The 18,843-nt window shown below is 46.8% G+C and overlaps 1 protein-coding gene across 1 annotated transcript in view; it reads right to left on the minus strand.

Moving 5' to 3' along the window:
- LRRC38 (leucine rich repeat containing 38) overlaps positions 1-18,066 on the minus strand; it is a 43,020-nt gene extending 24,954 nt beyond the window's left edge. Inside the window, exon 1 of the mRNA XM_036742836.1 lies at positions 17,220-18,066. Within this exon, the coding sequence (XP_036598731.1) occupies positions 17,220-17,862 (643 nt within the window). The 5' untranslated portion in view covers positions 17,863-18,066. The remainder of the gene's footprint in view (positions 1-17,219) is intronic.
- Positions 18,067-18,843: the final 777 nt, after the last annotated feature.

An 18,843-nucleotide genomic window follows, 5' to 3' on the forward strand; every position in this document is an offset into this window, starting at 1 on the left:
ATCTTTCCTGCCCCATTGATCTGTGGAATGCATTACTGTGTAGCTTCTGCCACTATTGTTATGGAAGGGAACTACCTGGGTATCATCACTGTTGGCTCTCTAACCTCCACTGGTCCCCTGCCACTGGAGTGCCATCCTTCTGTTCTTTCCTCTCTGATTCTGTCCTATTCCCCACCGTGGAAGTTTCAAACTCTGTTCTCTCCTCAGGTCCCCAACTCTACTCCTTTCCCAGTCATCTTCAGATGGCCATAGCTCCCCCTCTATTGAGAAGACGGATGCCATCTCCCATGATTCCCTCAACACTCCTCCTCCGGACCCCTCAGGATCTTTATTTGTCTTCTCAGTCTGGTGATTGGAGAAGTGTGGTCTGACAGAAAGACTGCTGGATATAAAGTCAGATGATCTAGGTTTGACGTCTGACTCTGCTCCTTACCATCTCCATGACCTTGGGCAAGTCCCTCTCCCTTCTCTGGGCCTCAGTGTTCTCATCTGTAAGACTAGCTGATCTCTAAGGTCCTAATTCCAACATTCCTCCTCATTCCTTTCAGTCTCAGAGTATGAGGAGCCACTCCTCCTTACCTTCCCCTATGGCGTCAGTCCCATTTCTTCCCATCTCCTTCATACCTCATCTCCTTCTCTCCCATGCATCTTCAACCTCTCCTCCTTTACTGGCTCTTTTCACTCAACCTCCAAACAGGTCCTATACCTGTCCTAAAAAATACCCTTCCTTTGATCCTCCTTCAGCCAATGTCCCCAATTAACCAGTCATTAAGCATTCGCCATTATGCCAGGTAATAGAAACAGGGACAAAAATGAAATATTCCTTGTCTTCAAGAAGCTTCCCTTCTATTATTAGAAAATTGGGGCAAAAGTGTTTTTACTTTTTCACATAGTAAGCACTCAATAAACACTTTTTGACTAACTGATTGAGTCTATCAGAGAGACGCGTGAATAAGTATGTGTAAATATCTGTACAAAATAATGCAGTTAAATTAGGCAGGAGATCCATGGGAATGTGATTGAGTGTAGAGGAAGATTAGGAAAGACTCTCGCCCTAGATCTCTCCTCCTCTTCACTGCTAAAGTTGGAGTGAGAGGCGTCTACACCTGCTGCTTCCTCTTTCTCATCACCCCCTCAATCCTCAAATCCTTCTAATCTGGCTTCTATCACTACACCACTCTACTAAAATGCTCTCTCCAGGAGCTAATGGTTTTATTGCTAGATCCAATGGCTGGTTTCTTGTCTTCATCCTCCAGGACTTGTCAGCAGCTCTTAACAATCCATTCTTCTGGATACCCCCTCCTTCCTTGGTTTTTATGATATCATACTCTCAGGTCTAAATCTGTGGTCCTCCTAGCTCTCTGATGGATCCTTCTCAGTCTCTTTTGCTCTATCTCAATCCTTTTCTCATTCCTTAAACACAGATGTTCTCTTAGTCCTCTTCTCTGCCTTTTTGGCATTCTCTGCCTTGGTGATCTCATCTCCCACCATGGGTTCAATGATCACTTCCATTCATATGGTTCCCAAGTCTATAATCCAACCCCAATCTCTCCTCTCAGCTCCATTCCTTTATCTCTATATGCATGCTGAATACCTTCACCTGGACAGTGTGATTGCCAGCACCTTGAACTCAACATAGCCAAAATGAATTCACCATCTTTCTCCCAAAATTTCTCTTGTCTGTTCCAATTGATTATGCCACCATCCTCTCTCTGCATTGCTCAGGCGTACAATCTGGGAATCATCCTTGATTTCTTATTTTAGGTCACCCCACCTGCATCAGCATTTGCCAAATCTTGTCAATTCTCCGTTTGAAACATTTATCACATCTGGTCCCTCCCCTCCCCTTCCACTTCACCTGCCCTTGATCAGGACCTCACCCTTTTTCACCTGGGCCACAAAATTATACATTGCTACTGGAAAAAACTATAGTTTTGACTATATGGACCTTTGTTGGCAAGGTGATGTCTGTCCTTTTTAGTATGCTGTCCAGATTTGCCATAGCTTTCCTTTCAAGGAGCTAGAGTCCTTTAATTTCATGGCTGCAGTCACTGTCTGCAGTGATCTTTGAGCCTAAGGATATAAAATCAGACACTACTTCCATTTCTTCTCCCTCTGTTTGCCAAGAAGTGATGGGACCAGTGGACTGGGTGGGTTGTCTCTCATTGGAGGTCTTCAAGCAAATGTTGGCTGACTATTTGTCAGTTACTGTGTAGTGATGATTTTTTCTCAGGTAGGAGCTGGCTTCAACAGTCAGTCACCTAAGTATTTATTAAATGACCACCATATGCCAGGCATTGTGCTAAGCGCTGAGGATACAAAAAAGACAAAAAGACCCTCCCCCAAAATAAAAAAGTAGTTTCTGCTCTCAAAGGACTCATATTCTAATAAAGGTGACAACATGCAAAGAACTAAGTACACACAAGATACATACAAGATAAATTGGGATGATCTGAGAGGGTAGGCCCTAAAATTAAGGGGAACTGGGAGAGACTTCTTGTAGAAAGAAGCCATGAAAGTCAAGAGGTGGAGATGAGGAAGAAGAGAATTCTAAGCATGGGGACTAGCGAGAGAAAATGTCCAGAGCTGAGAGATGGAGCATCTTGTTTGAGGAATAGCAAGGATTATCATTGGATTATGGAGTCCACGGAGAGAAGTAAGCTGTAATGAGACTGGAAAGGTAGAAGGTGCCAGGCTCTGAAGGGCTCTGAAGCCAAACAGAGAATTCTACATTTCATCCTGGAGACAATAGGAGCCATTGGAGTGTATTGAATGCAGGAGAGAGGGAGAAGATGTGAAACGATCAGGACTGTTGAGTGGAGGATGGATTGTAGTCGAGAGAGACTTGTGGCAGGGAGACCATCCAGCAAGCTACTGCAATAATACAGGAAGGAGGTGATAAGAGCCTATACCAAGGCGGTGGCAGTGTTAGAGAAGAGAAGGGGACATACACTAGAGATGCTATGAAAAACCAACAGGGAGCAGTTAGGTGGCATAGATAGAGTACTGGCCCTGAAATCAGGAAGACCTGAGTTCAAATTTGGCCTCAGACACTTGACACTTACTAGCTGTGTGATCCTGGGCAAGTCACTTGACCCCAAGTGCCTCACCAAAAAAAAAAAATAACAGAACTTGACAACTAATTGGAAATGGGGGAGGGTAAGAGAAAGGAATATCAAGGATGACACCTAGGTTGCGAACCTGAGTGACTGGGAAGACGATGATACCCATCACAGTACTAGGGAAGGTCTGTTTTAGAACTGTTGAGCTTAAGATGTTAATGATGTTAAGATGTTAAGCCATTAAAGGCCCTTCCAACCCTGTAATTCTATAATTCTGTGATAATAAACTAATGGAACTTATTACCTCTAAAAGAGAGGAAATATAAGCAGACCCAATGGTAGGTGGGATATCTGTTCCATATCCCTAACTCTTGCCATGGAGAAGGCATAGCCTTAAACCTAGAGTCTACTGTCATCCCCTAACTTTGGAAAGCAATCCTAGAGATATCTACTGTAGCATGGCACCAGCCATCACGCACCAAGTGCAATGGTAGCCAATGCTAGCTATATCGTTGTCTTTTAGTCATTTTTCAATCGTGTCTGACTCTGTGACCCCATTTGGGGCTTTCTTGGTAAAGATGCTGGAGTGGTTTGCCATTTCCTTCTCCATCATATGACAGATGAGGAAACTGAGACAAACAGGGTCAAGTGACTTGCCCAGGGTCACATAACTAGTGAGTGTCTGAGGTGGGGGTTTGAACTCAGGAAGTTGAGTCCTCCTGACTCCAGGCCTGGCACTCTAGCCACTGTACCACCTAGCTTCCCTATTTATATCATAGCAGCCCTTTAGAATACTGCTGTTCAAAGACAGAAGAGAAGCTCAATTCGTCACATCTGGTTTTGCAACAACAAGAATAAATGGGGAAGGAGGTGGTGGTTAGGCATGTGATTTCATCAATGTGGTGAACTTTCCATGTGGAAACACACTCCTCTGATGCAGATCAGCCTCTAATCTGTCACCTTCAATTGAGACAGTTGTCTTGGGTCATTGAGAGGATAAGTGACCTGCCCACAGTACATTTCAGAGGCAGAACTTGAACCCAGGTCTTCCTGATTCTGAGACTGGCCTTCTGTCCATTAAACAATGAGTCCTTTCTTTTAACTACATATTATCGTTTATTTTCAAGGGGAGAGAATTGACCTGTCGGAGCATGTGCATATAAAAATGTACATGCTGAGCAGACATGTTATAATATAGGTGTTATTACGTCAAGGGCAGCTAGGTGGTGCCAGAGTGCACAGATCAGATAAGACTCACTTTCCTGAGTTCAAATCTAGCCTCAGACACTTAGTAGCTGTGTGAGCCTGGGGAAGTGTTTGCCTCAGTTTCCTCATTTGAAAAATGAGCTGGAGAAGGAAATGGCAAACCACTCCTGTATCTCTGCCAAGAAAACCCCAAATAGGGTCACAGACTCAACAACAACAAACTGTTATTTCACTAAAACTCAATTCCTGGTGTAGCCAAAAGGGATCCAAGGCTGCCTCAACATTCACCAATATTTGAAAAGAACAATGACCCAGGGCAATGTCAGAAGTTGGCTAATCACCTGGAATTAGGTGAAACAAATTAAGCTACATCGTTTTCCTTTGTGTCAGCAAAATGGCAAGGGAAAGCAACAGGCATTCATTAAGCACTTAGTTTGTTCCAGGCACTTATGCTCAGCGCTGAGGATACAAATACAAGCAAAAGGACAGTTCCTGCCCTCAGGGAGCTTATGTTCTAATTAGTGAAGAGTGGTAGGTTTAGAGTAGGAGGACCTAGCATTCAAATCTTCACTCCGCTATTTACTGTGCAACCTTGGGCAAGTCACTGAATCTCTCTCCAGGTCTCAGTTTCCTCATCTATAAAATGCATTTAGATTAGATAATCTCTAAGATCCTTTCTATCCCTTCTAGGATTCCTTTTTTAAATGAAATTTTAATTTTACTTTTAGATCCTCATTCTCTCCCTGCCTCCCTCAATCCCCAAACTGAGAAAGAAAGAAAAACAAAATCCCTGTTACAAACATGTAGAGTCAAGCAAAAGAAATCCACGCATTGGCCATTTCAAAAAAGAAAAAGAAAGCTTGTTTGCCCTCTGAATCTATCACCTCTCTGTTAGGAGGTGGCTGACATGTTTCAACTTGAATCCTCTAGAATTGTGATTGGTCATTTCTTTGATCAGAGTTCCCAAGTCTTTCAAAGCTGACTTTACAATATTGTTGTCTTGTATAAATTGTTCTCCTGGGTCTGCTCACTTCACCCTGCATTAGTTCATATAAGTCTTCCCAGTTTTCTCTGAAACTGTCCCTTTAACCATTTCCTATAGCACACTACAATGCCATCCGATACATATAATAAAACTTGTATGGGCCTAAGTTTCATAAACTTCTTGGACTTCTGTTTCTTCATCTGTAAAATGAGGGGTTAGACTAGACCAATGGTGTCAAATTTAAATAGAGACAGATCCTTAGATTAATTTAGAAAATCACAAATTAACATTATCTTTTTTGTACTTTATTTTTGTTAAATAGTTCCCAATTACATTGTAATTTGTTTTAGGCAGTACTAGGGAGTTTTGGGTGGTCTGCAAGTACTTAGTTGGACACCTCAAGACTAAGTAATTTCTAAGGCTTCTTCCAGGTCTAAATCTCAAACCCTATGAGTATGGTGTTCTCAGGAAGACCCACTCTAAACAAATGTTGGGGAACCAGATGACCACCTGTCTAGAATGCTGCATCAATCAATGTTGTTGTTCAGTTATGTCTGACTCTTTGTGACCCCATTTGGGGTTTTCTTGGTAAAGATAATGGAATAGTTTGCCATTTCTTTCTCCAGCTCATTTGACAGATGAGGAAACTGAGGCAAACAGGGTGAAGTGACTTGCCCAGAGTCACATAGCTAGTAAGTGTCTGAGGATGGATTTGAACTCAGGTGTTCCTGGCTCCAGGCCCTGTGCTCTTTACACTGAACTAATAAGCTCCCACTAAGCCCAGGCATTTTACTAGACCCTGGGGTCATAAAGACAAAAACAAAGCAGTACCTGCCCTCAGAGAACTTGCATTCTATTGGGAAAGACAATACATACACATAGTGGAGAGGATACTTTTTGGGTATGGAGTGATCTAGATCAGGGGGTCTTAAATTCTTTTGGTGCCAGGGGCCCCTTGGGCAGTGCAAGGAAGTCCGTGGGCTTCTTCTCAGAATAAGATTTTTTTTAAATAATTGAAAGAAATACTAAATTGAAGTTGGAAGCTGGTGAAAACAAAGATGGAATCTTTCCCATCCAAGTTCACAGACTCCCCTGAAAGAACACTAATGTCATAGGGGAGGGAGTGGGGCAGGAGCTAAGCCTTGAAGAAAGCAAGGGATGTTAAGAGGCAGGAATGGAAAGAAGTGGGAAAAGGACAATATGAACTCTAATACCACCTCTGTGACCTTGGACAAGTCACTTAGCCACTCTGGGCCTCAGCATTCTTCTCTGTAAAATGAAGGGGGTTGAACTAAATGTCCTCTGAGGTCACTTCCAGCTCTGGAAGCATGATCCCATGAACAGATCTAAATGAAATGAGGGAGGAGTTCATTCTAGTCATGGGGATGGGGACCGTTCAGGTCCAGGATCGTTGATCCTTGAATCCCTTCTAGCTCTGAAATCACTGATGACCTCTACGGTCTCTTCAGAAATGAGTAACATCTCCAGTTGTCCCTCCAGAGGGACAGGACAAATCTCAGGACAGGATCTCTGAGATAACATAGGCGAGGCTATTACAAACAGACTGAAGGAAGAACCAGGAAGGGAAAGAATACACCACAGAAACCAGCTGTAATTAAGAGTCACATTAAAAATGCATTAGCTGTTAGAATACAAGCAGATGCTCAGAGAGCTGCAAAGAAGGTCTAAGAGAGATTGAAAATAGCAACAGAGACCTCACCCAACCTCTGTCAAGAAGTGGCGATCCTAGAGCAGCCCTCTGACAGAAGGGAATTCCGGGAGCTCCCCATGGTGCTGCTGGCGCCTTCCTCCATGACTCCAGATAAGCAAAAGTGGGCCAAAGAAAGGGTCAAAGAATACACTTGACTTTGCCAATATAAACACAGTCCTTGTTTCTCATACTTTCCAAACAGCCTTCTAAGAGTGTTTGGCTTTGGCAAAAGGATTTGTGGAAATGTACGAGAAGGAGGATTTCTTCAGGGGCTTCTGGGGCTTCTGCCTAGGTGAGTGTGCCAATCTGGGGTCCCTTTCCCCAGAGGGAAGCAAATAGCAATAGCTCAAGCCTCTGGATGCTCTGGCATCCGGGGCATTTGCCCAGGCTCCTTGGAAGAAACTGAAGGACATGAGATCTTTTCTGACTCCCCTTGACGCTTAGCTACTAGCTGCCCCAACTCTAAAATTGCCTTCTTTATATTTTATTTACAGCTATCTTTGAACATAAGTGTGAGGCACCTAGGTGATGCTGTGAATAGAATCCCAGGCTTGGAGTTAGAAAGACCTGAGCTCCAATTCTGCCTAGATATTTGCAAGCTGTGTGACCTTAGGCAAGTCACTTAATCACTCTCAGTCTCAGTTACCTCACCTATAAAATGGGAATAATAGCCCCTAAATCTCAGGATTGTCTTTAGAATTAAATGAGATAGGTCTTATATAAATATTTAGTATTATTACTATACATTGTAAAGAAGTATTGTCACTATAAATTGCAGATCGATATTGTTAAAGGAAGCACCTTGCTGAGAATTTCCTGCATTGATAAAATCATAGGTCTGATCTAAAAAAAAAGGATTAAATGAAATAATACATGGAAAGTACTTTGCAAACCTTAAAATGTTACATAAAAGTTGTTATAATGAATTATATCATCGTAATTATCATTACCATCATTATTAATACATATTGCTACTTCTAATAGAAAGAAAGATTCTTAAGGTTAGGAATGTTTCATTTTTTGTCTTTGTATCCCCAAAGCCCAGCATTGTGTCTGGTATACAGTAAGAGCTTAATAAATGCTTACTGATTGATTGAAGCTATAGGATCTTAAGACCTGGCCTTGGAAGGAACTTTTAGAGATTGTCTAGTCCAATGCCTTCATTTTATTTTGTTTATATTTTAAAATATAAAAATTTTAAGTTTTATTGATGTCTCCAAGCAAAGAGAGATCCTTTTGCCACAGCCTTCTGGGGCAGTGGGAAATGTTATCAAAACCCAAGCTCCCTGCATAGAGAAGGGGGAATTCCTGGACAATGATGAGTCCCTGGAGACCCTTAGGACCCAGCCTTCTAGACAGAAGAGGGGATGTTCTGATCAATAATGACCTTCTAGAGAGTTCAAGGGATCCAGCCTTTTAGAGAGAGGAGGTAAAGTTTGTGGGTCCCATCAGCCTCACAGGAAGGCTGATGCCTCCACTCCCCAACAAAAGTCAAAGGACTAAGGCAAGACACAGTGGAGTAGAAGGCCTAGACTTCGCCCTCTGCTACTGCCACAAGTTAGACAGTGTGAGTTCAACAGGAAGGGGGTTGTCACTCTAGCAAGACCAACTTTGTTCTCCTTTAGTCCAAAACTTCATGGTCGTGCTCTAAGGCTTGAGGCTTGTATGTATTCCTAAAGTGAATGTCAGGGAACCATTCTCTTTAGTTCAAACTGCATGGTAAGTAATATGTTTAGGGCTCTGTATAACATTCTTTAGGAATATATGTGCAAAGTGGGATTTACCAAAAAGGAGGAATTATGTCAATTGTTTGTGAGTTTATCCAAGTCTTTATGCATGTTTTGTCTCTCTGCAGAGGAAAATAATGACTGTCCTGTACCCCATATTCAGGGCTGTGTTGCAGTGAGCTCAAAATGGCTCCCAAGAGCCAACTGTTACATTTTCAGTGTGAGCCTTCGCACCTCAGAAATCAGCAGGTGCTACAAGCCGGGTTTGATTTGCTGCTTTGTTGATTTTCTAGACTTGATGAAGTGATGGAGAAAATGTTAATATTGAAGATTAAACTTGAAAGTGTGGTTTGCAGACATCTTTTCCGAGAGCTGGTATTAAACATTCACCAGCATACGTGCCACTGCCGCTATGGATCGTTAGCTCAAGTGCCCATATGGAAGCCGAGAACCCTTTTATTCACATCAGTAGAGATTCAGACAAAACTTTTATTTTGAAATTTCCCAGAGGCAACCGGGGGGATAAGACAAAGAGATAGGGATTGGGGGATACCCCTAAGATGAAACCTGGTCCATGAAAGCACAGATCTTAGGATGGGATGTAATGGGTTGCAAACAGTAATATTCCATTACATATACATGCCACATTTTGTTTAACCATCCTTCAATCGATGCACACCCATCAACCAATAGATCATAGATTTATAGCTGGAAGGGACCAACATTTCCATTTTATAGATAAGGAAACTGAGGCCCAGAGAGGGGGAGTATCTTGTCCAGGGCCACACTGTTGGTAAGTATCAGTACCAGGATCTGAACCCAAGTCTTCCTGGATCCTAGTCTACCATATTGCCTTTGTCCACTTTGTTTCTGGTTCTTTGTGTGCTCGCTCTCTCTCTCCTTCTCTCTCTCTCTCTCTCTCTCACACTATCTCTATCTCACTCTCTCTCTCACTCTCTCTCTCTCTCTCTCTCTCACATACACACACACGCACACACACATAAATGCTGTTATAACTATTTTGGCATATATGAGATCTGCCTCCATCTCTGTCTACCTGTCTCATCTTCTTGGGCCATTTTACTGATGAGGACATCACATCCTGAAGAGGCTAGACATCTTGTCTAATGTCACACTGCTAACAAGTAGCCAAGCTGGGATTTGAACCCAAATTCAGCACTCTTTTCATGATAGTATGTCAATGTGACTTTGGGGTCAAAGGACCTGAGTTCTAATGCTATTTCTTCTGCTTACCACCTCATTTCCCTGGGTAAGCCACATAGGCTCTCTTTGCCTCAGTTCCCTCTCCTGTAGAATGAGGACCTAGACTAGATGACCTTGGAGTTCCCTTCCAGCTCTCCATCTCTGAGCCAGGGCCTCTCCAGAATCACCACTGAAAAGGGTCCCACTCAGGTCCAGTGTCCCCATAGGAATAAGCTGCCAGCTCAGCTTCTGCCCCTTCCCCCTAACCCTCCAACCAAATCAACCAAGCTGGCCCAAGGCTGTTTCCCAACTCTCATTATTATGCACTGTGATCTCTCCACACTGAAGTCGCTAGGGAGCTGAAGAAGGCTATCTCCAACCCTAGGACCTGCACATTCCTTTGCTTTTATACATGTGCTAGGCCCCATGTGACCCATGCTAATTGGGTAAGTTTGCCAACATCATCGAAACACTATTCACTCCAAAGCAACAAACCAGGATTCCTAAACGTAGAGGTTTTCCCTTTTGCTGAGAAGATGGAGAAAACTGGGAAGAAAGGATAGAAAACCAGTGCCAGCCACAGCCATCTTTGGAAGCCCCGATTCCAGAGGCAGCTGGAGACTCTCACTGCTCCTCCTTCAAGTCAACACAGTCCAACTTCAAGAATCTCCAGCTAGAAGGAGCCTCCAGACTCTTCATGTTACAGCTGAGAAGCCAAGGCCTCAGGATGTGAATCCACCTGCCCTGCCAGGCACAGTGCAAAGGGCAGCAGATGTTGACTCAGTTCAATGCCACTTCTACTTATCACCTGTGCGACCTTGAATAATTTGCCTCAGTTTCCTCATCTGTAAAATGAGAGAGTTGGACTAACCAGCCCTTCCCGCTCCAGATCTATGATCTCTGTGACCAAACAGACTCTACGTTTCCTTGGGGCCTAAATCGATAAAACTTCTAACCTAATCACATAGCCAGTCAGAGGTAGAGGCAGAATTTGAACTCAAGTCTTGTGAATTCGGGTCAATACTGTTTCCAACATACTATACCCAGAGTTGGGTATCACAGGCTCATAAGGTCAAAGCTAGAAGGGACTTCGGGAATGTTTGAATCCAGCCCCTCCTTTTACAAGGGAGGAAAACGAGACCCAGATGAGGAGGGAGTCTTGCCCTAGGACATCATGCAAAGAGTAAGAGGCATGGTTCACACTCAAACCCAGGCCCTCAGACCATAAAGACAGTGTTCTTTTCAGCTTGTCATTCTATAGGCAGAGAGAGGGCCATGATTTTCTTTCACAGGTAGCAAATATCCTTTTTAGTCCTGGTTCTAGTCTTGGTTCTACCAATAAGATCATGAGTACATTTGGACAAATTTTAGAATGCAAACACCAGGGAGGGTAGGGACCACATCAATGGAATTCTCTCTAAGTATAATAAGGTCAAAGAGGAATTTTGGTGGGGGAAGGCAAGCAGTGTGAAGTGACTTGCCCAGGGTCACACAGCTAGTAAGTGTCTGAGGTTGGATTTGAACTCAGGTCCTCCTGACTCTAGAGCTGGTGCTCTATCCACTGCAATACTTAGTTGTCCCAATGAGGAATTTTTTTTTAAAGTGCTGCCTCTGTGTGTGTGTGTGTGTGTGTGTGTGTGTGTGTGTTGCATCTCAAGATGAGGAGTTTTCTGCAGGAAGCAGTTCACAGGAAGTCAAAGCTTGGGAAAGGACATTTTTAACAAGGAGAGGGATAGGACAGAGCTGGTCCTAGACTCGAATGGACAGCTCCTCCCCATTGGATGTGGGGGAGGGGGAAGGGAGGACCAGATGACATTTCTCTTTTGTCTGGAAAGGCAAAGGCTGGGTATCCACAGCAGCCACAGATAAGTGGTATGTGTGCCCAGCAGAAGGAGGCGCCCACACCACCTGCTTTCAGCTGAGCTGGCAGACAGGATGAGCTCTGGCCCCAGGGCAGAAGGGGCAGTCTGGGATGGGGTGGGGGAGGTGTGCATGGAATAGTCACATTCAATTAAAAAGTCATGATGGGTGGGAGAGAGGGAAGGAGACTCAGAAATGGCTCAGGGCCCCCGGCCGGAGAGGCACTTTCTACCAGGCTTAGCAAATCTGATGAAATCACACTTAGGTGCCATCTTAGCTATTAAGATAATAAGTTTTGAGCAGGAGGGGACCTCAGAGGTCATTTAGTCTCTACCATTCTCATTTCAGAGATGAAAAGACCAACACTTGGTCCTTAATAAAAGGATTTGTTCTGTGAAATTTGGATTCAGTCAAAGGGCCACACTTGAGGACCTAGAAGGCTACATGTGGTTCCCCACCCCTGAACCAAGTCCTGGAGAGTTTAAGTGTTTTATCCAAGGTCCCACAGGTATTAATAATCACCCACCAATATTTCACTTTTTTTTTCAGCCAAGACTGATGATTTCCTGAGTGCAGGGAACTTCTGGTGAGGAAACTCCCTCCATCAATGCTGAGCACTTTCTCTCAGACTTAGTCTTTAGAGAGTTGCTTGGGGCATTGAGAAGGAAATGACCCATCCAAGGTTACACAGTGTATGTTAGAAGTGGGACTTCCTGCCTCCAAGACTGGTTTTCAGATTTCTCTAACACTCTAAAGCAGGCCTGCATAACCTGTGGCCCACCAAAGGATTTCGGGTGGCCCTCGAAGAATGTAGACTTTTCCTTTACGTTTTTCATGGGCCACCCGAAATCCTTAGGCACCTGCGGGCCACAGGTCGTGCAAACCTGCTCTAAAGTTTGAAAAGCGTTTTACATAAATGATCTCATTGGATCTTCACAGTAACCCCTGAAAGGTAAGTGCTATTATCATCCCATTTTACAAATGAGGAAACTGGATCTGAGAGAGGGTTAGTGACTTGTGTAAGGTAACAAACTAAATGCGAGGCAGGATTTGAATTCAGCTCTTCAGGGCTCTATTCACTGTACCATGAGAATCAAGCTCAAGTCCCTAGATGCCAACGCTGGTACCTTTTCTTCATTGACCCACACGGCTCCCCAGAATGGTATGGAATAGAGATCAATACTAGCTAGGAAAGAGATAGGGCATGGACGGGGTGGCGGCAGGGAGGGGCGGGGGGGGGGAGCTGAGACTATGGCCAGGAGTCCTAGCTCCCAGGGTCCCCATTGTCCCATCTATCATCAGAGAGCTGGGCTTAGAAGGAACCTTAGAAATCAATCACTAAGCCCACCCCTCTCTTTCCTGAGGAGGGAGCTACAGCCCAAAGGCAGTCCCAAAGTTAATGCCAGAGACTAGGGCCGGCCCCCAGGCCCCTCTGCTCCCCAGGCCAGGGTTTGTTTCACTGCTCCAGGAAAGGGCCAATGAGGCAAGCACAGGCCCCACTGCCCTCATCAAGGCATTCCCTAGGCCAAGAATTGGACGGAAAATCATCAGCATAGATTTCTCCTCTTTCCCTTTCTCCTTTGTTCATTCTCCTGGGCTAGGAGCGCCATATCAGATGGGTGACTGCACAGGGAATCTTACCTGGCAGACAAATAAACACAATGGGAGCCATCAAGGTCACCAGGACAGAACTCTCTATTCTCCTTTGGCCCCATTTTAATAGCTAAGATGGCACCTTTCCCCATTTACTTAGACTCACTTCTAGGAGGAGCATATATGCAGCCCAGATCCCCCAGGAGTCCCAAAATGGTTTCCTCCCTTCCTTTCCCCCCACCCATATTAGCTTCCCCAGTATTACAGAGCACCTCTTTAGGTGGCCAGGATCTTTCCCCATGGAATGGGGCTCCAGGCAATTGAACCTGACGCTGAGTGATTCAAGTGAGAATGAGAGGAGATAGGGATTGGAGAGAGAGCGTGGACCTGTTATTTACTGGTTGAGGTTCTCCCAGATGAGGAAATTTCATCTACCAATGAAGGGCAGCAACTTCTCAGAAACTTCTGTTCCTACAGAGCGGCCTTGAGCCCTCAGAGGCTTGCCCAGGGCCACACAGTGATGTGACACTCTACGTCCCAGAGGCAGGCCCTCAGCCCAGATTTTCCTGGCTTCCAGGACAGATCTCTATCTCCTCATGCTGTCTGGACTATGAGAATGACAACAGCCTAGAACACCAGGGACAGGAATGGCCAGTCCAAACCACAGAGAAGGCTACGCATCTGGACATCTGGGTCTGCCCCTGGCTTTCTGTGTGACTTTGGCTATGTCATTACATCTCTGGGCTTCACCTTCCACACCTCCAAAATGGTTGCTGTAAGATAACACCAAGGCCAATAAATAGATAGATTGATTGATAGAGTCAATAAATGAATGTAAGCAAAAATATTATGGGTCTTCTGAGGGAGATAAACACATACAGATATATAGTTTGGTCATGTCCGACTCTTCGTGACCCCATTAGGGGTTTTCTTGGCAAAGACACTGGAGCAGTTTGCCATTTCCTTCTCCAGCTCATTTGACAGATGGGGAAACCGAGGCAAACAGGGTGAAGTGACTTGCTCAGGCAGACAGTGTCCAAGGCTAGATTTGTGTCCAGGCCTGGTGCTCTAACACCATGCCACCTAGGGGTACACAAAATAGAAGCAAGGCAAGGGAGGGCACTGGCAGCTGGGGTCAAGCAGCAGGGAGGGGTGGGGGAACCAGGAAAAGTCTTATGTACAAGGTGACAACTGACTGAATCTCAAAGAAACTGGGGACTCTTGGAGGTAGGAGGAGAGGGCAAGCAGAAGGGAGATGATGATAGCCTGTGTCCAGAGCTAGGCACCTGAGTATCATTTGTGAGGAACAGTAATATGGGAGGATTGGAGAGTTTGTGAAGGGGAGAAATGTGGAATAGGTCTGGAAGTAAGTTGGGGGTCAGGTTGTGAGGAGCTTCGAATGCCAAGTCTAATTTGTAGATAAATCAATATGTGGCCTTTGAAATACATATGGCACAATGTTTGAGAAAGTCTATGGTAGTGAGCATATAAAGTCAAGGCGATGGCTTACACAACTGGAAGAGAAACGTTCCTCCACATCAGAGTGGTTTGGCTTATGTATCTTGCTGTCCTTGTAGCAACCAGAGAAGGAGAAAGGGTGATACTTGGGAGTGGAAGAACAGATGGAGAAGGACCTCGAAGCTTGGGGAAGGGTCAGGATGTTACATTGGTTCTGACTTAGCTCTCTCTGACCACTGAACCATGCTCCCCAAGCCTGTGCTGCAGCCTTTGTTGTTATGTATTATGCTGGAAGTCAGAGTGCAGCAAGGTGGTGTAGTAGATAGAATTCTGGGCCTGGGGTCAGGAAGACTCATCTTCTAGAGTTCAAATCTGGCCTCAGATACTTACTAGTTGTGTGACCCTGTTTGCCTCAGTTTTCTCATCTGAAAAATGAGCTGGAGAATGAAATGGCAAACCACTCCAGTATCTTTGCCAAGAAAACCCCCCAAGTGGGGTCCCAGAGAGTTGGACATTTCTGAAAACAATGGAACAGCTACAATCGGAAGTCAGTGGATACTGTTGCATCTGTCTGGAACAGAACTTGTGATGAAAGACCTCAGTGCCATCTGCTCCCCAATCACTGTGCTGCCCACCTCCCAGTCAGGGAAACCTTAAAGGGCCATTTGAATTGGAATGATTATTATGAGACCTCTCTAGGCTCTGGACTCTTTACAATATACTAATATGTCATGGATATGATTCTGTCTGTACAGGACGGTCAGTCTGTAATTTAGTTAAGGCTTTAGAGCTGCCTGAGGCTCAGAAGGGAAGCAACTTACCCATTGTCCCAGCTAAGAGTCAGAGGTGGGATCTGAACCCAGGGCTTCCTGATCCCAGCTTTAGTGCCCTCCCCACTGTGCTTCACTGCCTCAGCAGCTGGTTCACATCTTCATGCTCTTTCCTATAGTGTAGTTGCTTGTACCTACGGTCTATCTTCCCCAGCAGACTACATTTTGTAAGGGAAGGGACTACTTGATTTTCTCTGTATCACCTTTGTCCGTAGGGCAAGGAGTTGTGATTTTAGCCGTGTGGGGTGAAATAACTCACTTGTGATATCAGAGGCCAGATTTGAACCCAGGTCATCCTGACTCCTGGACCAGCACTCAACCCCCTCTACTATTATACTAGCTCTCAGTAGGAGAGAAGGAAGGTGGGAAGAAAGAAAGGCCATTGATTGAGCACCTGCTGGGTGCACTGTCCTCACTAGGCAGCAGGAGGAAGGTCAGAGGGGGAAAACCAGAGCTTCCTAGCTGTGGGTACTCCTCACCGGAGTCCTGGCCTGGGTTCACATCATCACAGGATTCAGACCTGGACCTTGGGGATCATCTAGACATCTGCAGAGCTCTAAAGCACCCAGGGGATCATTTAGGGGCAGCTAGGTGGCACAGTGCCCGGCCTGGAGTCGGGAAGACTCATCTCCCCAAGTTCAAATCTGCCTGCGTGACCCTGGGCAAGTCACTTGACCTTTGTGTCCACATCTGTAAAATGAGCTGGAGAAGGAAACAGCAAACCCCTCTAGCATCTTTGCCACAAAAACCCCAAATGGGGTCCCAAAGAATCAGACATGATTGAACAACAACAGGGATCATCTGACAGATGAGGAAACTGAGGCCCAGAGCCTGGAAGCACTTTGCATAAGGTCACATAGCTTGAATCCTGAGACTCAAACCCAGTGCTCCTTCTCTGGCACCATGTTCCTCTCCCAGGGAGCTTCTTAGTAACCAAGGTTCCTCATCACCTGGCAGATGCTGCCCGGCTCCCTTACAAAGGAAGTCTGTTTCCCTGTAATCTCAGCGACAGTCCCATGGGAATATAGAGTTAGAAGGGCAGCTATAGCAGCTACAATGCCTGGTACATAGTAGGTAGTCAGTCGACAGCCATGTATTAAGATCCTACTACGTGCCAGGCATCCGGCTAAGCGGTGGGGATACAAGGAGAGACAAATGATGGTCTCTTTGCTCTCAAGGAGTTCGCTAAGGGGCCCGACAACATGCTAACAACTATGTACAAAGAAGCTCTCTCTGTGCAGGAGAAATGGGAAATAATATTGAAGAGAAGGCATTAAGAAAAAGGGGACTGGAGGAAGGGGTGGGTTGATTGAGACTTGAAGGAAGCCAGGACGCAAAGACAAGGAGGGAGAGCGTGCCTGAGAAAATGCCCAGAGTCGGGAGATGAAGGGTGTCTGGTGAGGAGCAGCAAGGCGGCCAGGAGGCCAGGTCACTTCAGAAATGCCGGCTGTCTTGGCTTCAGTTGGATCTCCTGTGCAGATCTCAGCGGCCCCACCATACCCGGCACCCCTGGTTCCCTCTCCGCCGAGCGCCCCTGTGCCTTCCCCCCCACCCCCCACCCGACCGTCCCAGTGCCTCGCTCACCCTTGGGCAGCTTGGACGCGTTCTCCTGGAGCCAGGAGAAGAGCTGGGCAAACTCGCAGTCGCAGAGCCACGGGTTGCCGTCCAGGCGCAGGGTCCGCAGGGAGGGCAGGGCGGCCAGAGCGGCCACGTTGAGGCTCCGGAGGTCGTTATCATTGAGCTCCAGCACCTGGAGAGACTCCAGGCTCTCGAAGGCGGCCTCGTCCACGCCAGCCAGGCGGTTGTTGGCCAGGCTGAGCTTGAGCAGCTTCCCGGCCGAGCGAAAGGTGCCGGCGCCCAGCTCGGTCAGGTTGTTGTAGCTCAGGTCGAGGAAGATGAGCTTGGCGGAGCCGCTGAAGGCGCCCTCCTGCAGCGAGCTCAGAGAGTTGTTCCTGAAGTCCAGGTACACCAGGTCTCCGTAGAAGATGAAGAAGTCGGCCGGGATGGCCTCGATGCGGTTGTCAGCCACCAGCAGCTTCCGCACGTCCAGGGGGAAGGCGCTCGGCACGCTGGGCAGCCCTCGGGCCCGGCAGTCCACTGTGTGGGAGTCCGCGCACACACAGCCCGCGGGGCACGCGTGGCTCCGGGGCGCAGACAGGAGGCAGGAAAGGAGGCAGAGGGCGGCGGCGGGCAGCAGGGACGGCGGGGAGCCCGGCGGCGGCCCCATCCTGGCCCAGGGTTCCTTGGGGGGCTCCGGGAGATCCCGGCCCGCTCCAAGGCCAGGGCGGCTGTCTCTAGGTTAGGAGAGGAACATCTGGCCTCTGCCAAGGGAGCGCACTGGCTCTGTGCGCTTCTCTATGTGTGCGTGCGCCTCTGTGTGTGCGTGCGCCCCTGTGTGCGCGGCGCGTGGGCTGTGTGGCTGTGTGTGCGCGTGTGTGTTTCCGTGTGTGCGTCCGTCTATGTGCCAGCGCGCCCGGTGCTATCCAGAGATCACATATCCTTGGAGCTCAAATAGCCGGCGGCTGGGGAAGGAGGAGCGGGTGGAAGGAAGGGGGGGCGGGGTGGGGAGCGGAGGGAGATGGAGAGCAGCCGAAGAGAAAGGGAGGGAGGGAGGGAACTGCTAAAGGAGAATTCGTCCTGCTGGGGGGAAAATCGAGTGGGGGAGAAATAGGAGGGATAAGGGACTGGATTATCAGTGGATTTCAGGAGCCTCTCAGGGCATTCCTTGCTGATTTCCGAGACGGTGAAATTAAACCTGCCCCCTGTGATTTGCCCATCGGCTCTCTGGGAATAAGTGGGGGCAGGGGTAATGACCCCGGGCATTTTCCGCCGTGCCATCCAGGATGGCCCCTTCCCCACCCTCCCCCGCCACCTCCTCCCTACAAAGTTCTGGGTATATAGTACCGCTCAAATGTGGCCGGATCATAGAGGACAAAGAGGCTGGAGGGCTGGGGTGGCCGCGGCAGATGGCATTTTTATCGATTTGGCTGAATGGAGTCCAGGAACTTGGGCTTGAATCCTGGCCCTGCCACCTACTACCTGTTCGACCTTGGGCAAATAATTTCATCTCTCTGACCCTCCGTTTTCTTCTCTGTAAAATGAAGAATTGGATTAGATGCTCTTTGAGGTCCCTTCCAGCTCTAGAGCTGAAGGCTGCCTGGGCGGTACACATTCAGAATTAGATTGCTTCTGTGAATATATTGTTCAT

Source organism: Trichosurus vulpecula, chromosome 2, assembly GCF_011100635.1.
Source record: "Trichosurus vulpecula isolate mTriVul1 chromosome 2, mTriVul1.pri, whole genome shotgun sequence".
Classification (NCBI taxonomy): Eukaryota; Metazoa; Chordata; class Mammalia; order Diprotodontia; family Phalangeridae; genus Trichosurus; species Trichosurus vulpecula.